The sequence below is a fragment of the Protopterus annectens genome, chromosome 13.part0 (genome assembly GCF_019279795.1).
Source record: "Protopterus annectens isolate FY-2018-M chromosome 13.part0, PAN1.0, whole genome shotgun sequence".
Classification (NCBI taxonomy): domain Eukaryota; kingdom Metazoa; phylum Chordata; order Ceratodontiformes; family Protopteridae; genus Protopterus; species Protopterus annectens.
The window spans coordinates 654,117,863-654,143,475 of record NC_056747.1 but is presented as its reverse complement, the minus strand read 5'-3'; the positions used below and the strand labels follow the sequence as shown (position 1 = coordinate 654,143,475).

Genomic DNA, 25,613 nt, shown 5'->3' with positions numbered 1-25,613 from the left:
GTAGCATTGTCACCTCACAGTAAGACGCTGTCCGGTTCGATTCTAAGCTAGAGCGTCTTCTGCATGGTGGAGACATGCATGAATGAGCGTACCTTCATTGACGGTTGTGCGTCAGGGCTGGTAACTCGGCATGTAAAAATCAACTACCAATCATTAGCGGATCGGAGTTCCGCTGTGGCAACCCCTAACCGGGAAAAGCCGAAAGACACAACAACTATTTGGCATGCAAACATCTGTCAGTACACCCCCACACACACACACACAAGCAATATTTTCTTTTGCTTTGTTCTATTTACCTAATTTTCAAAGCACTGAATTTTGACCATAAAATACGGAACTTTAAAACTGTGCTGAGTTCTTTCAGTTCTTTCTGGTAGAATAAACTTCAGTTAAAACTTATTTCATTCTGCATCCTAAGGGCCAGTTGTCTAGCAAGCTAAGATGGCAAAAAAAAAAAAACATTATCACCAACTCCATTTTTCCCATTTTCAACATGGGGTTGGGGTGTCATGTCAACTGTCACTATCTTTCTAATCAATGCCACTCTCTTGCCTTCTTCAACACTCATGTTTGACTGTTGCAGGTCTTCTCTCAAACAGTCCAGCCACCTCTCTGCTGGACACCCTCATTTCCTTTTGCCTTCTTCCTGTCTGTCCCAAATTATCTTCACCAGATTGACTTTTGCTTTTCTGCACATATGCCCAAACCACCATAATCTGTTCTCTTTGACCTTTTCTGCAACTGGACCTACTTTGGTTTCTGCTCTATGTCTTCATTTCTTCATCTGCCCCACAGTGTGCATCCTACCACCTGTCTAAGCTTCATTAACTGCTTCATAGTGTGCATCCTATTACATGTCCCACGCAATTTAAAACCACCTCCTCAATGCAAAAATTCTACAAAACCTGGTGACATTGCCAAATAGAATAAGTAATTCAGCTACCAAACACTATATTGCTCACTCTGAAACCTAAATACATATGTATACTGTACCCTGACCTCTGCATGGGAACTACAACATCACACCATGTCCTTTAAATGGCAGCAACAAGTAGCAGTGCCCTAGTGATCGAATACCATAGTAATTCAATTTATTGTCAAAAGCAAATGTTAATGTGGGAGGATTGCTTCCTAGATACCCTAAAATGGGGCTTCATACCTTCTTACTTATACTTCATACCTTCTTACTTATATATACTAACTCTGTGATCACAGCACCACAACCAAAGGGAAATCACAAAGTGGTATACAAAACTAAATATCAGCAAACTATGGCAGAAGTTCATAAACTGTGACATTGACAGTTAGTGTCACCTCTTCACAAGGTATGTATAAGACAGCTTACAGGGAAAAAATATATGTGTGTGTGCGAGCGCGCCCAAGTGTGGGTGTGTGTGTGCGAGTCTTTGTGCGCGCGAGTGTGTGGGTGGGTGTTTGCGAGTGTGCACGTGTGTGTATATATATACATAGATGTATGTATCTATATATATATATATATATATATATATATATATATATATATATATATGTATATATATTTACCTTTCTAAACTTGAATCACAGTGGTCCGAGTGCTCATATGAGTGACTCAAAACCATGAAAGTGAAAACGTCGACAGTCCTTAATGTTCGAAAAACAGCAAATCGAAAAGCAGAGTCGCTGTTTTTCGAACATTGTCAAACAAAAAAAAAACGAAGTGTAAAGCAAGGGGGCAAGCCCCCCACACCCCCCTGCTTTATTATTCTAATTCCGAGATTGCACTACAGTAGGGAAAGTAACCATTTCCCAATTCCTACTATAGTGCAATCTGCCCTAGAATGTCGAATGTGCAATGAGCGAATCTCACTTTCCATTTGCTCATTGCACATTCAAACCTTTTTCCGTTTGGAGTTTGCAAACTTTGTAAACTGCCTTTCGGAAAATTGCTGTTCGCCCTTGTGCAATACGCACATGTAAAGGTAAATCATATATATATATATATCTACATATATATATATATATATCTACATATATATATATATATATATATATATATATCTTTCTTTCTCTATATATATATATGTATATATATATATATATATATATATATATATATATATATACATATATATATATATATATATATATATACACACACACTGTATGTGGAACTGAATTAAGCTGAATCCATATATGGTTGACATCTGTTTAGTCAACAAAATTTGGTTGACTACACAATGGTTGGATGTGTGAGATCACAAAATTCTTTGGGTTGAGAAAAATGCCATTTGCTCAACATTTTGTGATCTCACAAGTATTATATATAATTAGCATGGGATGTGAAGGTGAAGGGGGACTTGTCCCACCTCTCCTGCAATAAACAGTGTTTTATTCCATTATATTAATTTTATTTGCATGTGCCACGATTATTTTTCGGAACATATGTAGTAACATGAAAATAATGTTGTGAGCTTCGACATTTGGACTGTTGAAGAAATTAATATATATAAATGCTGTTAGAAGATTCTTCTCTGAATGCATTCCATTGTATGATATTCATTAGTTGTATAGTTGGTTAAATTATGTAACGGTTGTGCTTCAGCAGTTTGGCTGTTCCATAATTCATGTCTTTTTTCTCCTCCTATGAGGTTGTATGACCCTGGACTATGTAGACTTTATTTCAGGGGGGGGGGGGGGTTGGGAGCAATTGTAACCTGTTGGTTTGCATTTTTTGATTACTTTTTAAATTATTTAATTGGCAATAATGGTAAGCGGCAATAAGTTTGTTCAATGTTTTGTGATTTGAGAAATTTCCTTTGCGATTATTCATTATATTCTCACATATAGGAGTGTCTCATCAAATGGTGAATGCAAATAAGGGCAAAGTAAGAAAGAACAAGCATTTTAGTCTGAAACTAAAATGATCAAAAATGACAGAAAATAAATCTATTTTTTTTAAGGGAACTAAGGCCCACTGCAGTCCCGACACCCGCTGCCAATTATATATACCAACTCCAAGATCACACAACAGCAGGGTAGAAGCAGACTCCATGTCCCCTCTGCATTGAGATCTCATACAAAAGGTTTGCCACTAAAACTCCATTGAAAATACTGTTCACTCTTATGAGCCATTCAGTCTTATTTATAGACATAAGTGTTCAATCTTATGAGCGTTGGCTAAATTGACCTGCATCCATACACACACGCACGGACACATGCATGCACATATATGTTTTGCCCATGTATTTAGTGTGTCTGACCTATATAATCAAACAACCACAAATTTGAATCACAAAATACCTAAAAAATCAAAACTCAAAAGAAACAAAATAAATAAATGAATAACTATTTTGCTCCTTTTCACGCCTTCCCCTGCTACTTATATATACTGACTCCGAAATCACAAAACAGTGGATAAAGGACAAATTCTCAATTCCCACTGTATTTTTTACATTTATTTTTATATACTTTAATACCTGCAAATGTACTGCCTTTGAACAATATAATTGGATTACTCAGACTGGAAAATGGATCTGTCAAGCTAGAAGGCAACAATGCAGTAATGAGAAGTGCTTTTATTGCTGTTTTGCCCATGTATTTAGATGGATCCAGCTTTTGAAAGACAGTATATTATATAAAAATATACAACTATACAGCAGTTGCTAGAAGAGTGGTATTTAAACAAACTTTTGGAGATGTTTAAGGCCATCAGATTCTCATTATGCACACTTAGATCTCAGAGTTATATCCCAGAAAAGATAATCTAATAATAGTTTTTAAACATAATAATATTATGGGTAGCAGAGTGGTAAATGTAATGAAACAAGTATCTTTACCACCTAATAGCAAGAGGCTCTGGTGGTCAGTTCTCAGCTATGGTACCTTTTCTGCAGAGTCCACATATCTTTCCTGGGTGCTGAAGTTTCCTTCCACCTTCCAAAGGCATGCAGTAGTTTAACTCACATTCCTCCATATGACAAGTATTTGTGCATGTGTATGTGCACATATACATGTATGTCTAGATTGTCATTTGATGTGCATGTGCATTCTGCAACTGACTGGTACCCAGTCCATAATGATCTTCAAATTCTTGTAGCCTGTGGCTGCTGGGATAGACTTCATCATCTCCACATGTGTGGATAATATCAACATAGCTTTGAAAAGGTCACATAGCATTATAAAAAGTAGCCATCATTGTTCCATAGGAAAGATGAATCCATAGAGAAATATAGCATGACTTTGTAGAAAGAAAACACTTGTCTGAAAATAAGGTTGGTTGTTAATAAGTTTTGAGACCATAATCCAGCCACAGAAAAGCCATTTAATACTACTTATACTGTCTTAATTAATGCTATTGTAATTAATGGAGCACAAGTCAACTCAGAAACAAAATAATTTATATTTGCAGCTGCCATTGTATGAAACACTAATACAATTTAATTTTCTTAAGTATGCTGACATCTGGAGATTGCATCAAGTAAATATGATGGTATAATTAGAACAGAATCTATGCAACTTGAAAATAACATAATCGTGTTATGTTGAAATGAAAAGTAACTATACGGCATGACAGTTTAGATATAGTTTAACCCAGCTTGGACTATATTAAGTATGCAGGTAATTCACTATCTAAAAACAAAGCAGATTTATAAATGTTGTACTAATAAAATTTGATGTGGCATTTCAGGACTGGTTAGTACCACCTGTATGCAACTTTCATATTAATTTTACCATAAATAACTTGCAACCCTTTCTAATATGGTTACAGTTAAAATTATTTTGAATATTAAAGGAATACAAAAATCCTAAGCTTTTGTATATATTATTTACAAAACTATGATTGATCAGCAAACAGAATGGCTATTACCACAGTCATAGGATCATAGGATAAGGCAACTGAGCTGCAAGGCCATTTCCCCCTTGCCAGTACGTGGCGTTAGGCCTTACCTCTCCTTTCAAATAGGGCCAGCCCAGTCGTATCAAGGGTGAATTTATGAATGTCCATCCAGTTGTGAAGCTGCTTTTTAAAGGTAGACAGTGTGTTACACTGCTTAACCTGGAGAAGCAGCTTGTTCCAGAAAAGGAGGGGGGGTAGGTGTTGCATGACAAATCTATACCTCCTATTGTGTTTATTTATTTATTGCAGTAGGGTTACAGCAGTATTCATACGGCTGGCATCCATTCGTATATTCTATTATAGGATCATAGGAAATTACTAGGCTACTAGCCCTGAAACCCTTACAAGCCTAGCCAAGAATTTAGCCCCATGTTCCAGTTATTAATCTGTGAAGAGTAGTGCTAAATCATTTTGCAAATAAGGTCGGCAGAGGTCATTCATGCTGACTACGGAAACAGAGCTGTTTTGATAAATATGCCTGCCTGTGGCAAAAGCGAAAAGTACTTAAGGGATAAGCATCAATGAGAAAAGCTATTACTTTGATTAGGTGCCTTAGACATTAGTGTATTACTACATTTCATAGAGATAAATGTAAAATGGCCTCATCTGCATACAAAATGGATAAAGGACCCTGACCTTATGGGAGTTGAGAGCACCATATTACCAGGGGATTACACAAGTTAAGCAGACAATTAATTAGAAAACTGCAGACTTTTTAAAGGAAGCAAAAATAATAGAAATGAGGTGAGTGCACTTCAAGAAATGTTTTATTCATATGATGGGCCTACTACTACAATAGTGCAGAGCTGTATTTTGTAAATGAAAAATCATTACAGAAACAGTGGAAATAATTCATGATCACTTAGAAAATCATTTTCTTTGACATCTTTTAGGGATTGTGCATATGTGGTAGAAGTACTGGGTTGGCGAGGATGTTTTGCTGGCTACACGTGTCTTTGAGAAGATTTGTAGTGGCTAATGAAAGGATGGATGGGTTAACAAACTGCTTTCTTTACTTGAGTGTACTCTGCATGTGTCTATATAATGGGGGCTGTATCACATCTGTTTTTTGTCACAGTAATGCAAGTTTGTGGATTAAAAAGTAGCTATAATAGGCACAGGTACGATTTTTTAAATGAATGTGCAGACGGATATGAATCATTAGTATGTACATTACTTTATACAATTTCTCATTAACATGGCATTATAGTTAATTTGCTTATACTAATTCATGGGTACCATACATTCATGTAAATGGCCTCCATGAATTGCCTCTTAGCTATGCTTATTCCCGGAGATTAAAGATAACTATAATGCATTCACTGAATGACTGTGAGTACTGTCCTTAGATATCTGGCCTTATTGTTAGTTGGAACATTTGATTTATTGAAATACAGTAGTTATTGGACTGCTGGATCCCTTAAAGCCCTCTAGGCAAGGTATATCACACCTACGAAGTCTGTATGAAACTAGTATGGAGAAAATGCCTCCAGACTTTCTTGGTAGTTTAGATATTAAGTCCATGATTTTTTAGTTACAAACTCCTGGGGACTTTCCAATTGCTTGATATGCTTAATGAAGGGGGGGGGGGCTGCCCTGGGTGCAAAGTGTTAGCGGGAATGATAGTGAGATTCTGATTGGTTGTCAGTGCTTACCAGTGTAGTGCTCCATGTGTGTAGCTGATTTTTCTTTTTTTTTTTTGTTGCTCCTCAAGTTGAGAGGAGGTGCCAGATCAGAGGACGGCATTGGGTGCAAAAATGTGTGGAGTACAAGGAGGTGAGGACTTATGGTCTGGTCGAAATACCTTTTGCCATGTGCTGTACAAGTAAAAGTATTTTCTGACTGCAGTTGCAATGTGATGGTCCAGCATGAGGGAGCTGTTTTCCATCAGTACAAGGTCTCTCACAAACCTTTCATTTTGAAGTGTTGTTTTATCTATGCTATAAGCTGGAGCTAGGAGCGGCTTACTACAATGTTGCACTTTTTGGCACTGGGTTTGAGCCCATTTTGAGCCCATTTTAGCACACCAGCTATTGACAAGTGTAAACACCTGTTGTAGTACCTGTGTGTCAGAGGGCAGCCTAATTCTGACTCCCAGTTGACAATCATCCACAAATTTTGTTAACTAGAGATCCTTGTTTGATAATTGGAGATCTGGGCAATAGATATCAAATAGCTGAGGTCCTAGCACATATCCTTGAAGAGCTTCAAGGGTGAACTCCTTGTTCTTTGGGGGTGCATCCCCACTCTTAGTGTGCGAGTCTTGTCCCTAAGCCAGTTGGTTGTCCACCTGACCTAATATGAGCCAATCTGGAGCTCCTTCAGCTTGTTTATTATAGTTGCATGTGGTGTGGTATTGAATGCCCTGTCAAAGTCAAGGTACTCAGCTTGCCCACAACCTACAGCCTGAATAATATTCTCAAAGAAGTTCAAAAGGGTCATTAGACAGGTTCTATCCTTGACAAAGCTAAATGGTTGGTGGTTGAGACTGATGAACTTTATGATATTGTTGTTAATTACATTGGTTATGATATGTTTCATGGCTTTGTGTATGTGACTTTTTTGGGTTCATAGGTCAGTAATTTCCAATGTCAGTGGTAGGGCCACCCTTGTGGAGTGACATCACAACAGCCACTCCCATGGGGCATAGCCAGTTGGTATGCTCAGGTTGAAGAGGCTGAGGAGTGAGTCCACCAATACTTGTTTAATTCTGTCAATTAGGCAATTGATAATGCCGTCAGGTACCGAGGATGATTTATTCTTCATTTTGGAGAGTACCTTTAGTACATGTTCTTTCATGATGATTGGTGGCTTTATTCTATTAGGAATAGGTGGGCTTGGAATAGATGCCTTCAATATTTTGGCAATATCCACTGGATCTGAGTAGGTAGCATCATCATGAATAAATTGGAGCAATGTTGGGTGTTATTTCTTATTATCCTGCAGCTAGCCTGAGTTCATGGGATGCCTTCATTTTTCTTATGTCCTTTTTTAGTTTTTTATCTAACTGTTATATTCTCCATAATGCAGGTTCTTTATTCATCTTATATATGTTTGTTTCTTTTTTATGCTTGAGGATCAACATGCGGGTTTGCTTTTAAATCTCTCTGTATACCTAGATCTAGTTGGGACTGTCAGTTTAATACATTTGTCCAGGTGTGAGTAAAACTTGTCTGCATAACTCTTTGCAGTATCAGCATTATAAGTAATATAGTACAATACTTCAGTGGAGGGACTTCTTCATAGAAGTTCAGTAGATTTGTGTATTTAATGTCCATGAATTATGTGGTATTTGTATCTGATTGTGTGGAGATTATGATAGAGGAGGTTATTAGTTTGTGGTCTGACTTGACCAGTGAGGGAAATACTTTGGGGAAGGTATATACAGATGCTATGTTTGTATGACCAGATCAAGTATATTCTGTTCTTATCTAGTGGTTTCATTAACAATCTGTTCCAGAGAGTTCATGTTTAAAAAAAAATGTTGTGCATAGCCTACGTTGGTGATATAGGTCCTCCAGTTAATCATCGAGTAGTTAAAATCACCTAGGATAACAGTGATCCTAATGGAAGTTTATCAGTAATATTTGGGAATGATGAGTGATTTTCTGGAGACATACAGGGGTCCTGTAGCATGCTTTGAACTGACAGATGATCTTATTTAGCATGATTTGAATCTCTGTAAGTTTTACCTGAGGGTCTTTAGGTATCTGACTCAAGTTAATGTTGTCTTTAACAAATATGAATATGCCACCACAGTTCTGTTAGGTTTAAACAAGTGGTAAGCACAAAACCCAGGGAGTGCTTTCTGGACACTTAAATCGGATTTCTGAAGCAAAACATGCATAGATGTGTTCCAAATGCTGGAAGTCCTCAAGGTCTGGCAGTTTGTTGTTTAGATTTCTAGCATTTAGTAGGGCTAGCTTGATATAGTCCAATTTCTGCTTTGATTTTTTTTTTTTTTTAACTTGGGTTGGGAGGTCCATCAGCTGGACCCTCATGGAAAAGAGCACAATGGAGGTAACAAAAGCTTTCACCAGTACGCAGAAGCCTTGGAATGAGGAATGTGAACTGTTCTTAGTGAAGCAAGTATGTTTAAACCTCCCATCCCATGCTGACACATACTGGATCCCCCAGCATGACAACAGGTGCTTCACCAATTGTTAAATTCAGTCACCTTTTCTTTATAACTCTGCATCATTTTTGGTAATGAAAGGGTTCCACTCAATGCTAGCATCTTTCCTGGATTTGTGACATGCGTTGAGAACTCTGCCATGTCTCTGTCCTTATCTCTCAGGGTTTTGCATATCAGATCATGTACTCCAACATGGGCCACTGCCATATTGTACTCCTATTTGTCTAATGTATGGGTTCTTAAGGCCATTATAACATCAACAATCTTTGCCCTGGATATATAACTTACTGCCATCCTGCTTTGGTTCAGCTTCATGTTTGTAGAAACTATGTGCCTAAATATGGAATCACCAATCACGTGTACATTTCTATTTCTGTTAGAAAATAACTTTGGTGTAATGCATGGATTTGCTGTTTCCATGTGACTTACAGCTGTTGCAGTGTTTAGTGTATGCTAGACTTTGCACCTACTAGTCTGTTGTGGCATGGGTAAGTATTATACATTTAATGTGGGTATCTGCAGTGTGTTGTATAGGTGAGTGATGCTCACAGGACTTGCTTGTAAGATTGTCTACCTCAAATTTGGCAAAGTACTTGCATCTCTCATAAACAGATAATGATGAGTTAAGTAAAATATCATTCTTCTGGAGCATCAGGTAATTCTTACATTGCCTGAGTACACCAAGTACTATGAGGCTGGAAATTCTGGGAAGAGTAGCTAGGATCTGAACAGGGTTGCAAGGTGTGCCAAGGGAGAATAAGATAATACAATATTCTTTCAGTTTGCTGATTAAAGTTTTAGTTCCAAGTAAAATAGTAGACATAAATTAATTTAGGTTTGAGCACTAAGATATCACAATTCAATATTCTACCCTAGCCTTGTTTTTTAATTTCTCCAAATCTTTTGAGTTTCTAATACCGTGACAGGAATGGTCAAAGTATGATAAAAGTTCATGAAATTAATATTTTTTCAGTCTTTGATGTCAGCCAGAAGTGCTCTATGCAGCACCTGCAGTGTGCCCAGTAATGACTCCTCCTGCAATTTGTATGGAGTTACATATATTGGTAATGTATCCAAATAAGCTTGTAGAGTCTTTTATAAGACCCGTTGCTCCCACTACTATACTATTGGAACTGTCTGGGTACCTTTCTTCCACATTATTCTTGTTTCTGCCTGCAAATTCTGATATTTTATGACTTTGTGCCTCTCTGTATGCAAGGCACTATAGTCAATGGGTGTAACAATTTCAATGATCAATGCTACTTTTGTTTTCTTTTCATGGACCACTAGATCAAGTTTTCTAGCATCTGTCTTTGGAACTGTTAGTAGTGGGTGATCTCATGTGATGTAAACTTCATAATTTTCTGTGATGTTTTGTGGCTGATGTTTCCAGTGTTTTTCAGCCACTTCAATACCAAAATGTTTGTACAGTCCCCAGTGCAACAGTCTTGCCACATTATTATGCCGTTCAGTATATAGTCCTTCTGCCATTAGTATGTCACAACCAGCAACGAGGTGTGTGACTGTTTCCAATTCTGTTTTACAAAACCTACATTTGTCTGTTTCTCCCACATGTTCAATGGACTTTGTAAACCAACATGCACATAGCCCACTATCTTGGGCTGCCAGTATTAAACTTTGAATTTAAGACAAGAGTCTTAATCCAGGTTTTCACCTATGCAAACGTAAAAGAAAATATATTAGTTCTACATATATTATGATCTGTGTACTTTTGCAACCCATCCCCCACTTCAACATCCCAAGATTACAGGTATTAATTTAAACATGCTTTTGTCTAGCCTTTTACTTTTTTTTTTTTTTTTTGGAATGTAATACCTACATTTCTTAATACTAAAATAAAGGAAATAAAAAAATGCCATATGTTTAATTTAGTATCTTTATCACATAAAACAATAACTAAAATGTTTTCCTATATGACATGCAATTGATACCATAAAAGTTTGATAGAAATGCTGCTAAGAACAGAAATGGTTTTATTTGGTTACTGTTGTCCTTCCTCTTCCCTTCCCCTTAGTGTTTTTTCAAACATTAATTAAATAAGGTGAAACAAATGCCTTTCAGTTCCTCATAAGCGTAACAACATCAACAAAAGTCCATCCTTTCCCCTTTTTCTTGCACAACCATATTTCAGAAATACAACTGATGCTTTGTAATCTCACATTTATTCACTAATTTCAATGTTGGTGGTCATCTTTTCATCTTCATGTACATCTCCCAACTGCAGACTACATTTCATTTCCAAGGAACTCCCAATTCTTCTAGTCAACTCCTCTGCTTTTCTCTCTCAAGCATTTTCCTTTGGAACATTAAAAAATGATTGACTGGCCAAGTGTCTCCATATGCGTTATCAGAAGAATAAGAGGCAGAGTCCCTTCTGCTTGATGGATCACTTTGGACAGACTTTTGCAGTTCCTCCTCAGCCTGTTTTGCATTAAAAATTACTTTCATCTTCCAGGAAAAAATATTTTGATGATGGCTAGATACAGCAGCTTAAATCTCACAACTGCTCCTTCGCATTCAGTGAAAGTTGGAATAAATATATTTCTCTTCTGCCTGGTGTACAGCTAATAATCATTTTCCACAAACACTTTACTGTCTCTCTATTCTTTCACAGTTTTGTCAGGATCAACTCTTATGCTGGTAGGAATTGCATCTTTACTAATAGAGGTCTTGACTGATTTTTCATGGCCATGTTTGCAGCATACCACAGTGCGCTCTTTCATTTAACATATCCTGATGTGGAATACCAGTCCAGTTTCTTATTTGTGCATTCATAAAATTAGTACAGTCTGTTCCTTCTAGTTTCTCTGGTGCAGCAGAGAGTCTTATGTTTTCCCTATATGTGCTTTCGTCTAATTCTACCATTTTTTAAAGCATCTCTTCTTGATCGTTTTTATACTCGGCCAACCTTTTCATTTTGACGTCTGATTTTTGCAGTTTTGTCAGCTCATCTGAATATCTATCTAAAGTTTCTTCCATTTTTTCCAGCCTCTTGTTATTTGACTTGATATGCTCCTTCAGTGTTTCATTTATTTTAAACAGCTCCGAGCACATCTCACTTATATTTTTCCTCTACTTACTGAAAGCCATGTCTTCACCAAAGCTGGAGCTTTAACTGCTTTTTGTTGAACATCTGCAGGATTCTTCCTAGTCAGTGTTTTCTTTTCACCTTTTTTAGTTGATTTTCTTTCAGGTTCTCTTAGTTTCTTCTTCACTGGCATCTAGGCAGTGTACTTACTAGCCAATAACTGAATTTATTAAAAGTGACAGAGTTCCTGGTCTTGTCATTCAGTTTATTTGTCACAATGAGAGACCTGAATTTAAGTTGCTGATCGTCAGTGTGCAGCCATATTGGCAAACTTGTGCTAGGGATATCATTGATCCAGATGTGGGCTGATGGATCAATTTCATCCTAATGTAGTTATTTCTGCTGCTGTTAGGATTGCAACTACTGATGGTTTTCTTCCAGAACAGATTGCTATTACAGCCAGTGCTATACTGCATTATATGAGACCACTGTGGAGCATGCTATCAGACATCTGATATGCTGAGATAGGTTAGGAAAAGGAAATATAATGAAATGGAAAGGTTCAAACATGTCTGGCATCAACAGTCCTTGATAAGTAAATGATAACATGGGAAGGGGTACATTTCACTCTGGATAACAGCCTGTTTTCCTGCAGTAGCACCTTTCAGTTTGGCCTTTGCAGAAGTGAAATTCTTGCTCAGGACACTAGCTGCTTTCTTAGAGGCATATAGCAACAATAATATGTAAGCTTGTTATGGTATGTGAGAGCGAGAAGAACTGGTTTATTCCAAAGAAAATGTAGAAGCCGCTGCTTCTTGAAACAAATGAGACACACCTCAAAATAGCATTCTTCCCCAAGTGTTTGTGTGAATGAACACAGAAACCAGATGGTGTACCTAAACTGTCAGTGACCATAATGATGATGGTGATGATATAAATGTTCATGCTACTAGTGGGCATGTAGCCTTAAGCCACTGTTATTAGCCAATATTTACAAGATCATCCACTAATAACACCAGTAAGCTAATCAGCTAATATATTACTGATGCATAGTTTTTTCCTATCAACTTTTTTTTTCACAGTCACCCAGTATGGAATGGTTGTTAAATAATATCAGTTCAAATTAATGTGTTTTCCCATTAAATAACAATCCCACAAGACAGTGGTGATGTCAAAGCAAGTGTGTGTGTGTGTGTGTGTGTGGGGGGCTGCATGAAACAATTGAATGTGTGGGGCGAGACTGTAATACAGCAAGTCAATCACAATTTCCTGTGATCAAACAGCAGATGGGGTTATTCACTTGAATTGAGACAAACAGTATGTACTCACTGATAGCCATTTTGCTGAATATATACATCTTGGATATCTGTTTGCAATCAAGGCCAGCCTTACAAGTAATGAAGTCTTAGACAAAGGACTCTATAGGTGGCATCTGCTGTACACTATTCCCCTGCACCTCGTCAGTGTCTCTCTCAAGATTTCCCCTTCTTCCTGGCCCCATACCATTCAGACTGACTGACTACTTATTTCTTATTTTGTTTCCACACTTTATTTTACTTCTTATCTCCCCCTCATGATTTTAATGTTGCCTAACTGACCAGTACTTCACTGTAATACATTTTGAGCAAGTGACTGAATTAAGCATGGGGGTCTGGGGTTTGCTAGTTCCCAGGAGTCAGATTCCCAGATACTCTGAGGTACATTTTACATATTTTTATTTTTTTTTACACTTTGGCTAATGGCCTGAACAAACAAAATCATAAGTAAGGGAAGACATTTTGTCTCATTTCTTCTTTCAAAGAATAATATATTGTATCTAAAGCTGAATGTTGAAAGCAAACAAAATAGTAGTTCTCCAATAAACCAAGAAGACAAACTTTATAAGGATACTTATACTTTATAAGGATATACAAATCCCATGTGAGAGTACTGACATCTTCCTACCCCTACAAAAAGATAGGTAGCATCTGTGCTAGATTGGGATGAAAGTAAAAGTAGAAATGTCAAGAGACATATGTTATGCAGCTGAATGTCTGGGGGAAGAAACCAAAACAAGTGAATAAATCCTACACAGAGACAGGAATACATGCAAACTCACACAGAAGGCATCACAGCCAAAAACTAAATTAGGAGACCAAGCAGTTTTAGATGGTAACACCACCCAGTATGATCTATGACAATCTGCTAGTGATCAGTTGCTATCACTCACATCCTGCAACACTGTCCCACTAAGTCACTTATTTAGCAGAATGCCGATGTTTGACTGATGGAAAATGAAAAAGAAATATTCAGCTTCTTAGTTTTAAATTCACTGCAACCCCTTCACCACACACACAGTCATTTCCATCACAGGTAGCCCACATATTCATCAATTACATACACTTGATTGCCTACACACATCAGCTGTCTGATTTTGTTGCAAATATATCTAGTAAAGTATATCACCTGGCTTCTCACAAAAGTATACTACTTCTGTAAAACCAGAATAATGATTGCCTAGCTTTTACAAATGACAACAATGTCATTCACATCCATCTACAGACACCCCTCATACTAAGCAGTTAAACCTAACATTGCTGACTGTGCACACCTCAGATATCAGAATATAATAAAATAAAAAATAATAATTAGCCTGTGTGTATAATTTTAACCCCAGCAACTACATACACAAATACACACACATGCCCAGACACACTTCCATCTATTACAGCTGTAGACCTCAGATGTTTAATTGTGATCAAATTAATAAATATAGCTGCCCTGCCACACAGGAATTTATTTTCTCAACTCACTACTGTTAGAACATAGTATGTGGCCTGTTCCAAAACAAATACTTCTCAACATCTTAGCTCAGGAATCGAGGAGAGTGCTGAAAAAATAATGAGGGGCAAGTGACGAAAAGCAGGGACAGATATTTATTATACTAAGCAAGTTGCAGGAATAGGTGGTATTGTATTAGCACGTTTTTTTTTCTGCAGAATATTAAGTCTGGAACTCAAATGGCTGTCATTATTTAGTAACTGCAATCTGTAACGACTTTACAAGTAAGGAAACAAAAAATGTGAAGCAAAAATCAGAGACAGTTTAAGAACTTCTGTGCCCTTCTTCCCCCACTATACCTCTGAAAATTTTTGCTCAAGACTTCTGGATGAAGTCAACAATAATGACTGGACAAAGACTAAACATCAGAAAGAGTTTTTAAATATAACTATACTTCTCTTAAAAAGTTAAAATAGCAAGAGATTTTCCATCACATGCATTTTCTGAACAGTAAGACTAATGAAACTATAATGCCCTGCTTTTTTACTATTAGTGATTTACTAACAAATCAGACATACTTCAAGGGACAAAACAAAATAAAATGCAGCAAAATCAGGGACAGTTGAAAGCATCTATGATTCCCAAACAGATATTTTACACACACACACACACACACACACACACACACACACACACACACACACACACACACACACACACACACACTCACACTCACACTCACACTCACACTCACACTCACACTCACACACACACACACACACACACACACACACACACACACACACACACACACACACACACACACACACACACTCACACACACTCACACACACTCACACACACTCTTGAAATCCTTACTTTCTTACATGCCAGACAGCTGTTTAGATTAGGCCCGGGTAAAACATTCTCCCATGCTCATACTTCCTCAGACAACTGATTAGATTAGGCCCGGGTAAAATGTTCTCCCATGCTCATACTTCCCCAGACAGCTGTTTAGATTAGGCCTGGGTAAAACATTCTCCCATGCTCATACTTCCCCAGACAACTGATTAGATTAGGCCCAGGTAAAACGTTCTCCCATGCTCATACTTCCCCAGACAACTGATTAGATTAGGCCTGGGTAAAACGTTCTCCCTTGCTCATACTTCCCCAGACAACTTTTTAGATTAGGCCTGGGTAAAACGTTCTCCCATGCTCATATTTCCCCACTTGCCCATTGCTTCTTTTGCTATTAGTCTTAAACTTCCTCAGTTTGAGGCACCTGAGGCAGCCTGAGCAAATAGAAATGGCTCCTCACTGCTTCATACAGCAGCCCAAATGAACTGTTTTCTCTCAACTGTACAGGTTTTCACAGAATGTCCAGATTTTTGGTGTGTTCCTCCTAAAATTTTTACTTTTCTGGCAAATAGTTGATTGAAGTCATTAAATAATGACAAACATTTGAGTTTAAGACTCCACATCCTTCAAATAATTCATGCTAATGCAAAACCTATTATTCTATCAACTTTCTAAGTTTGTAAAAGCAATATTTAAAATCTGTCCCCTTGTCTCCCCATCATTTTAGGCTTTGTCCAATGTTTTTGCTCTAAGAGGTTGAGAGGTGTGCCGTTTACTCTTGATGTGTCTGCCTTTTGCAGAAGGCAGGAAGGTCTGTAATAAAGTGTGATTGCCTTATTCACAGAGTGGAGTAGATGTTTTGCTTGGCTGTTTTAAAAACTGCCCAGTAAGTGGTGTAATCTCATTTTTTTTCTTTTTTTAAAGAACCTCAGAATGCCTTACATATCCATGCATGTGTGTAGTTGCAATTTCAGTAACAGTAAAGTTTTTTTTAACTAAAAAAAAGTCAATTAAAAAATCAGTTTCTTTGATATATTTTTTTCTTTTTTCTTGAGGGAAGACTGCAGCCCAGCAGTCAGTACTACTAGCTGCCTCTGCCACAAGCCTTTTCATATAATCGTGCATGTTTTGTGACAGATCATGGCAGTAATCTGAATATAACTCTTACATAACTGCCAATTAAATGCACATGATTGTAAAGCTGGGGTCCTCATAAGTAGGTATTTTTTTATATAATATGGTGCTGATCAGTCTTTTTCCATTACATTGATAACCAATAATACCAGTTAAAATGTAAATCTAATTCATACTGATATGTCTTAGATAAAAAAAGACAGTTTAATCTTCATTTCTCAAAGGATGGGATTTGGGAAGTAAAAATGTTTACATAAGAACTTTTACAAATACATTGACTTCCTGAGACTTAGAATGTCCCAGTAGTGGAGATGTAGCCATCTTAGATCATTTTCCAGTACTGCTACTCTTTCCTGTTCTTCCTAGTTTTAGAGCCTTGATGACTTCTATTTCTTGTCTTTCTATTCACATTGTATATTCTTCATGAGTATTAAAAGGCAGAGTGGCACCTTCCCTGCTTGTGAATATTCTTTGATTAAGGGGGTCTAATGCACCAAATCTACATCACCTGTGCCACCCCCCCCCCCAAAAGGTTACATGTGGCACATAAGCAAATGTATCGGGGAAGCTTTTCTATTGGAATGTGCAAAAAAACTTAACCAGTGGTGGATTATGGAAGTGAATCAATATACATTACAAATTTACATATTTTGATTACATTAAGGGGTAACAATATGGATCAAGGGGTAACATTTTTATGACTAAGGCTAGCTTCTGCTCATCCATAGCATGAGTACATATGCTGTGCTTCACTGTTAGTAATCATAAATAAATATCGTAGCTGAATATAATGTCAGAGTTTGTCAGACATGGCTTCTTATGTCCTCCTCATAATTAAGTGGAGTTTGTTATTGTACTGTAATTATAAAGAAAAGAGAAACAGCTTTAAGTTTGTCAGCAGGATGTAGAAATAGTGGACTCTATAAGAAATGGTGTGAATAATCTTTTTGAACTGCTAGCAGTGTATTACCCTCAGTTTAAAACTTGCATAAGACAGCATATGATATCTGAAAAAGTTATTATGTTTGTTGTATGCTGAGGTATCCTGTATGTGCTGGAAATATGGTATAAGATAAGCAGAGAATCTATGTGCTACTGGAGGCTGTAGGTTATTATGCTGAAGTGAGATTCAACAGCACTTAAAATGACAACTGTCCTGCTGCAAACAGTTTCCTGGAAGGAAGACCAATTTCAGTTTATACTTATGATCAGATATGATGTGCCTAGGGAAGCATTGCATGTTCTCCCACATACATTTAATATAATCAAATTCAAGGTCACTGTACTTTGGAGAGAAGGAAACATTCTCCCTTGTCTAGTAGTCTTGGAGCAAAGGAACAGTTACTGCTCCTTTGTTTTTATACACATACTCATATATACACAAACATATGTATACCAACACACACACACACACACACACACACACACACACACACACACACACACACACACACACACACACACACACACACACACACACACACACACACACACACACACACACACACACACACACACACAGGAAAAATATGGTTTCATATCATTTTTCCAAATATGTAAAATTAGCAGTTAGATTTCAACTTCCCTTAAGTCAAGTCATGATCCTATGAATTTCACTTCAGCAAACCACACAACCATCTACCATTATATGAGTGCATTAGCTTCCAGGCATGATTGGCATAGTAGAATGATGTAGTCAGGTGTTTTAAAATGGTGTACCGCTTCACCTATACTTTTGGTTACTGTGTTTAAAATGGCATCCCACTTCACCTAGGCATTTGGTTACTGTGTTTAAAATGCACTGACAGAACACAACAGAATGAGCTGAGCAAGTTAATAAAACCGATCAGAGTGCGTTTTTAACAACTGAAAGATTAAATAACCCATCGACTGAATTTATTTGAGGATTGTTGTATTGCGAAATGTGGTCATGACTTCAATGAATAAACTTTGGAACAGGAGAGAGATGGGCATATGAATAGGAAGAAATATATCCCATGTGCCTCTGATACAAGAGGTTTAGGAGGTTACTCAGTGGAAGTTCTAGCTTTGCTGGAGTTTTCATTTTGTTTTTACTCATTTCTATTATGTGGAATATAAGATTTCAACCAAGCAGTGATACAAAACAGAAACTGTAATACTCTTCTGATGAAAAGTTTTATTCATGGCAGAGGATCTTTGAGGTCTTACTTATTTTGAGAATCGAAAATAAATTCTTTATATAATTCTTGTATCTTTGAAAAAATATCTTTACTGGACCATTTCTGCTTGTATGTACAGTAGAGAGTCGATTATCCGAACTAATTGGGACCTAGGGTAGTTCGGATAATCAAACTTATAATTGAACCAGATAAGAAAACTTCTAAAATCCTGTTTTTTTCTGCATGCATGCATGCAGGAAAGGATGAAGGACAAGAGACATGCAGTTACTGAAGATTGTTTTATTATTTAAAGTTATTCAGATGCTAAACAACATGCATAATTTACATACTGACCATGACAGCGTCTGTCATTACATTGTTACAGCACATAAAATAAATACATACATACTATTAGTACTTACAACAACTGGAATCCACCACATGACAAAGATAAGAAACGTACAGCAGTTTGTAAAATGCAGTCCAGACAATATTTTGTAAGATTCAGCTAGTCAGCATACTGAAAACAAAGAACAGGTTACGTCATAACTAAAACAGACTTGTTATTTTCTTGAAGAACCATTTGTGTTACAGCAACCACTATTAAAAATAACCATCTCTTCACATTGCAGAAATAAGCTTATACAGTTTCTTTCTTTCCTGTAGCCTTAACCACCACTTCCATCTGTGCTACATATTACATTACATACCTATTTTTTAAAATTGGTTAGTCTTAACTATCCAACTAGCAGTTTACAGTATTGACTGTAGAATAAAATGCAAGCCAGATACAAGAGAGAGTGTCATCCATGACTCATTAATCTAAACTCTAGGCTATGCTTACAACTTTACTTCTCAGGTTTAATTTTACTAGCTCATGATACTTGTTTGCTTGCATCTCAAGCATGTTTGAAAATGTCATCATTTCATAGATTCATAGTTTGACCATCAGAACACATTCCAAATTCCATGAGTAACTTGTACTCATAAACAAAGTTGCTAACTTATTCTTAAAAACAATTAAAGAACTGCTCTGCCTAACATAGAGAGGCAGACTGCTCCAGGAACTAGCAATTGCAGGAGATATAAATTTAACTCCCAAGGCTATTTTGCATTTAGGATTTTGATCAGATAAAGTCTATAAAGATATATGATCATGGAGAAAGTAAAATTCTAGTCTAAACCTTGTATGCTGTGAATCAAGTGGTATTCCATAAAACCATTATAATTGTAACTAGTTGATGCAAGGTTACAATGATTAATGAATGAATTCATTAAAAATTGTAGGGCAAATTGTTGAAGTGTTTCCACATAGTGGTTTTATATTGTATTCTGTTTGCTGTGTGGAATATTGTGAAATATGCTGTGATTTATTTACTAAAAATTTGCATTTCTTTTTAATTCTAGGCAAAATCTCTGATGAGGAGTATCGTTTTATGAATGCTTCATGAACTATAGCTGGAATACCGTAGAAAAAAATGAACTGACAATCAGTCTTAATTTACCAGAAAAGATTTATGTAACCTGAACATTTAATGTGGTTGCCTGGCAACAGTTTTTTTTTTCTATTGAATCAAAGAACACAGTATCAAAATGTGACTGCGTCCTACATGGGGTTCATTGCTTTGTAAATAAATGTCTGGCAGTTAATGAAGAGGATTAAGCTTATGAGCTAGTAAAGAGCTGCTTCCTGTAGTCCATGAATCCCTCAACTTCCTTTTGCGCACTGTGCGACTCTGAGTAAGCCACCTAACTGGACAGCACTCCTAGATCATCTCTGATAAGGGAGCTTATGTCCAGTTGGCTTATCTGGTTGACATTTAAAAATAGTTCTAAAGTAATAAAAAAAAAATGCAAATAATGTTTTGGAGCTTTTTAAAATGCTGTAGTACTTTTTTATACATTTAAACTATTATATTTGCTGTATACCATTCTTTTAATAACTATTTTGTGTTATTTAAGGTTTATGTTTACATTTAAGCATCTGTAGTTTTTGAGGAAAGGTGTTCACAGTTATGAAACTCCACCTTATTCAGTCATTTCATGCTTTGACTAAAAAAAAGTTATTGAATGGAAACTGTCTTGCTTCTTGTGTTTGTTCCTTACAATGTAATATAGTACCAACATAGATTATGGGTTTATAAATTGTTTTGTGAGTTTGTACAAATTAAAGTGTCATGTCATTAAAGGTTGGCCAAGTTGAAAGGTCAATTCCCACCCTTTCCTCAGGGGAGAAAATTGAATGTCTGCCCATACAAGACTGCAGCTGTTTAGCTTCAGAAAAAAAATGAAGAAATGTTTCCTAGTAAACATAAGCTAGATTTGAAAAAAAAATCTTTCTGAAGAAAAAGTCAGGCCAAAAACAGTAATGGAACTCAAAAACATGCCCTTTTTCATGACATGAGGCAACAATGGGTGGTTAGAGGGACACTTGTTTAAGCAGGCTCTGACATATATTTATTAGGAATGGAAATAGACCACATGGGTCTTGCCTGTTATCAGATTCTCCACTGTTAGATTAATACACTGTAAGCTTTTACTATTTGAGACCATACGTAGCTGCAGCTGTCTCATACACTTGATGGCAGAAGTTTTGCAAAATCTTTTCCCAGAAAATAAAATTACTCAGATAATGTTCTAATCTATGACAGCCAGCACAGTGAATGAAACATATTGTCACAGTACTTCTACCTCAGGGGGAAGAATATTCAGTTAATGTGATTCATCTAGTAAAGCTGCAGCTTTGAAAAATGGGCCCAATATATCAGTTGTTGCATGCTATAGATTCTGTATACAAACCTTTCAAGTATTAAACTCTGCCTAAGTGAAGTTAATGTGTTTGTTAGTGTATGTAAAGTTATGAAGTAAAAGTACACACTTACTGTATCCTTGACCTCGTATTGTGAAGAAGGTAAATTACCTGCATTTACAACACAGTGCCAGCACATGGCTGATTATGAGAACAGCTTATACCTCTGGTTTAATAGTTCCAGTTGTTATCCATCAAAACAGTGTTGTTCATATGCTTTTGCTCCGTGACAAAGGTTTTGCTCATGGTCACAGGATGTGATGTACAGTGGCAGGATTATAGTGCAAGTTTCTGTAGCTAGCACTGCAGTTTAAACTTAGTATGAAACTGTTTTGTGCTTCTTTTGTGACTTAATTATTGTAGATTGAAGTTTTGCTAATTGTCTTCTTTTTTTTGCTTCATTTTCTTTATAGCTTTTAAAAATCAGTTACAGATTTTCCATGAATTTTAGGAGGATCATCAAGTCCAAGGCAATATTCAATGATTTATACTAACAGATAAAAAACAAAAAATAAACATTTGAATTTCATAGTGTACATAATCTCAGCTATTGAAATTAAAGGTGTTCCTTGATTCCAAACCAGATAAATATATCAGAGAGTCAAACATAAGTGTATAACTCAAAATAGAAAAATACAGTTATTGCTTTGTATTAAAATAACACCCCATTCATAAAGTATACTGTGCAGGGCTTTTGGGTCTTAACTATTGCTCTGCTGGTAATCAGATAAGCAGACAGAGTGACACTGGCCTTGAGAACTTATGGCAAATGCACAGCTATAGATCAGAGTCGCCAGGGTTTCATCCACCTTGGTATGTGCCCAATGCCTTCTACTGCAAGTTTACCAACACTAACTAGACTCTATTCCCTGCTTAAAACACATTCTACAACCAATCAGACTTATCTGGTACCAATGTCTCATTTACTGAACACTTCCCAGTGGACTAACCAATACATAAAATGATATCATCATATAGTCAAACATTTTCTTAAAAATAAAAGTGAGATATCAATGGTCAGAAGAATGCTGTAAAGTTACCATTACAAACTAATAAATAAGATATCACCCATAAGCTTTGTTTAATATAAAATTAGGTAAAACTCAGGAAAGCCTTGGAAAGTAGACTGTATTTTCAATCCAGTACAGTATACACACATACTACTTTCTGGTTAAAATAAAGTTTGAGTCCATAAATCAAAACAAAGAGGAAAATATAGGCAATCTCTGCAAGTTAATGTTAGCAAAATCTGAACAACAGTACAAACATAAAAAGAGATGCAGTCCTGGTTTAGTAGTCTAGGATGTTAATGTTTCCAAAATAAAACAAAAATCTCTTTTAAACCAAGATACTTTCAAGGTGGTGAAAGTTCCATTCCAACTTGAAAAAATGCATTTTTTGCAGCTTTTTTAGGAAACAAAGTGTAAAAACAGTTTAATTCTCACTGTACAACTGCATCATTACTATAAAGAACATTTGTCCTGGTCCCCTTCAATAAATGCTCCACACTAAATGACATTTAACTATCTTTATTAAACTTCCATATACATACCTTAATTGAACCATATTTTAATTTATTGATCACAGCATGAACATCCATATAACTATTTACTAGGGCAGTGTAACCTAGCTCACCCAAACCAAATAAGCAATATCCTCCCCTCCACTAGCTTACTTTTACTTATCAAGCAGCATCCTCCCCTCCACTCATTTACTTTTATTTATCAAGCAGCATACCATCACTCACTTTCATTCTCCAGCTCATTGTATTAAACATCAAACACAAGCGGGGGGAACAGAAGAGGGACAACCTGCCCCTCTTCTACACTTAAACACAAAACATGTAACATAACAACACAGTCCTCAACATTCCTAAAAGAGGGAGGGAGGGTGGGTAGTAAGTTCATGCCAAAATTTGATCCCTTACCCAGTTACTCTCACACACAACCAGTTAAGCATCTCCTTGAACTTACCTCATTTCCTCCCAAACCTCCTACTCTCCCAATTTAACCCTTCCATCCCCACCACGTTAACTTTCTTCTACTACTTGACCCTCTGCTGAAGATGCCCCTGGACAAATTGGTTTGTTCCCAAACCTCATTTATACATTTCACATAGCTCTTCACATTCCTACATCTAAGAGAACACAGAACTCCTAACCATGCAAAATTAGACTGAAACTGATGAACTATTTACAATATCCAACCTGTATCCAGACTGGTGCAAACTGTACAGTTAAACCTTAGTGATATCAATATTGACTTGTTTAGTGAGTTTCTGGTAAAAGTCAGATAATGTGTATCCCAACTCCAAACCTCTAGCTAAACAAGCAAACCTTGGTAAACTCTGAAACCACCTATATTTTCCAACTTACAAAAAATTAGCCATAAGGATTTTATATTTGATTTTCTAAAACGAACAAATATTCCAGTACTGTTGCACTTGTGTCTCCCATCACGTTATTTTACAAAACACTATGCATTTCAGTAAGAGATGTATAAATCCATGTTTTTTCTTTTGTTGTTAGTGAAGTTTGACTAGTTTTCCACTTGTACATGTAGTTTTGACCAACTGTAACTACGAATTTCAGTATGTTGTAGTTCTACTTAGGGACACATATGACAAAATCCTGATCCTGCATTGAACTAACTCTTTAATGATTTGAAATGTGACATTTTAGATTATCTATAATTAATTTTTAAATTATAACAGCTTATTATAGCGATAATCTGTAAAAGAACCAGTAACCATGCTGTCAGGATAATATTGTCTTACTTTGGTATCTCCAGCTAAAGGTTTAGATAGAAACATATGAAACAAATACTGAAGAGTGTTCAAATAATGCAAGACTTTCCAGATCAACAATGCCCACTGCCAACATCCAAACTGACCTTGAAATGTCTGCAAGAGTGATGGTGTATCATGGTTTTCAAAATAAAAACCCAATATCTTCTCCGACTCTGCTGTATTTGACAGTGGCTAAACTGGAAATAGGTTATATATAACTTTAAGAATTCTGGAAGGCATATGCACCAATGGGTCTCCTTCAACGACAGTATCAGTGAAACATCTCATTAGCAACTATTTTGTGTTCCAACCCTTCTGAAATGACTAAATGCTTATTTTTGTAAATACTTGTAAAACTAAGATTCAGGAATGCCGAAGTATTGTTTCAAGTCAGAAAAAAGATATTCGAGTTGCATCACTAAAATACATAAGAGACTGAAAATGCTCTATGGAGCCCAAGCATTAAATATAACTTTCAGATCAGAATTATTTTCTTTTGTGGTCTGTTCAGATATGAAAAGAATTGGAGCTTGATTTTCTAACCAAGAAAGGGAGGTCATTTAAAGTCAGTGCTTTCAGCAAACTTGAATAGGCACATACACTCTTAAAAAGAAGGAGCTCAATATCAGTATATTCCCAGAGTTTAAGATAAAATGATCTTTGCAATAAGGTCCAGATTTACACTATAATCACTTTACTGTGTACCTCTCAGCATCTGGCATATCTGATCCTGCCTTGGAAAAAAATGGGATCCAGCAGAGATTGATTCTTTTCCTGGGAACCTGAGGCAATGACAATGTATAGCAGCTCTTTATTCCAGATCAGGAAAAGATTTTTGGTGGAACCTGAACCAATCATTAAAATCTCATGTCTTAGCCTAAGAAACAGTGACACTTTTATAGCTAACAACCTTTGTTCTGTGGAGATGAAGAATCAGATTATAAGTAGGTATAACTCTGTTTCCTTCAGGCTCTCTAAGTCATACTATTTTCTTAACAGAGGCAACCACATGAACAATAATTATCTTAGAGAGAACTCCCATTTAAAATCATACATCTCGTACA

At 36.5% G+C, this 25,613-nt stretch overlaps 1 protein-coding gene across 1 annotated transcript in view; it reads left to right on the top strand.

The window, feature by feature from the left end:
- SH2D1A (SH2 domain containing 1A) overlaps positions 1-20,879 on the top strand; it is a 360,889-nt gene extending 340,010 nt beyond the window's left edge. Inside the window, exon 4 of the mRNA XM_044054339.1 lies at positions 20,361-20,879. Coding sequence (XP_043910274.1) covers positions 20,361-20,404 — 44 coding nt within the window. The 3' untranslated portion in view covers positions 20,405-20,879. The remainder of the gene's footprint in view (positions 1-20,360) is intronic.
- Positions 20,880-25,613: the final 4,734 nt, after the last annotated feature.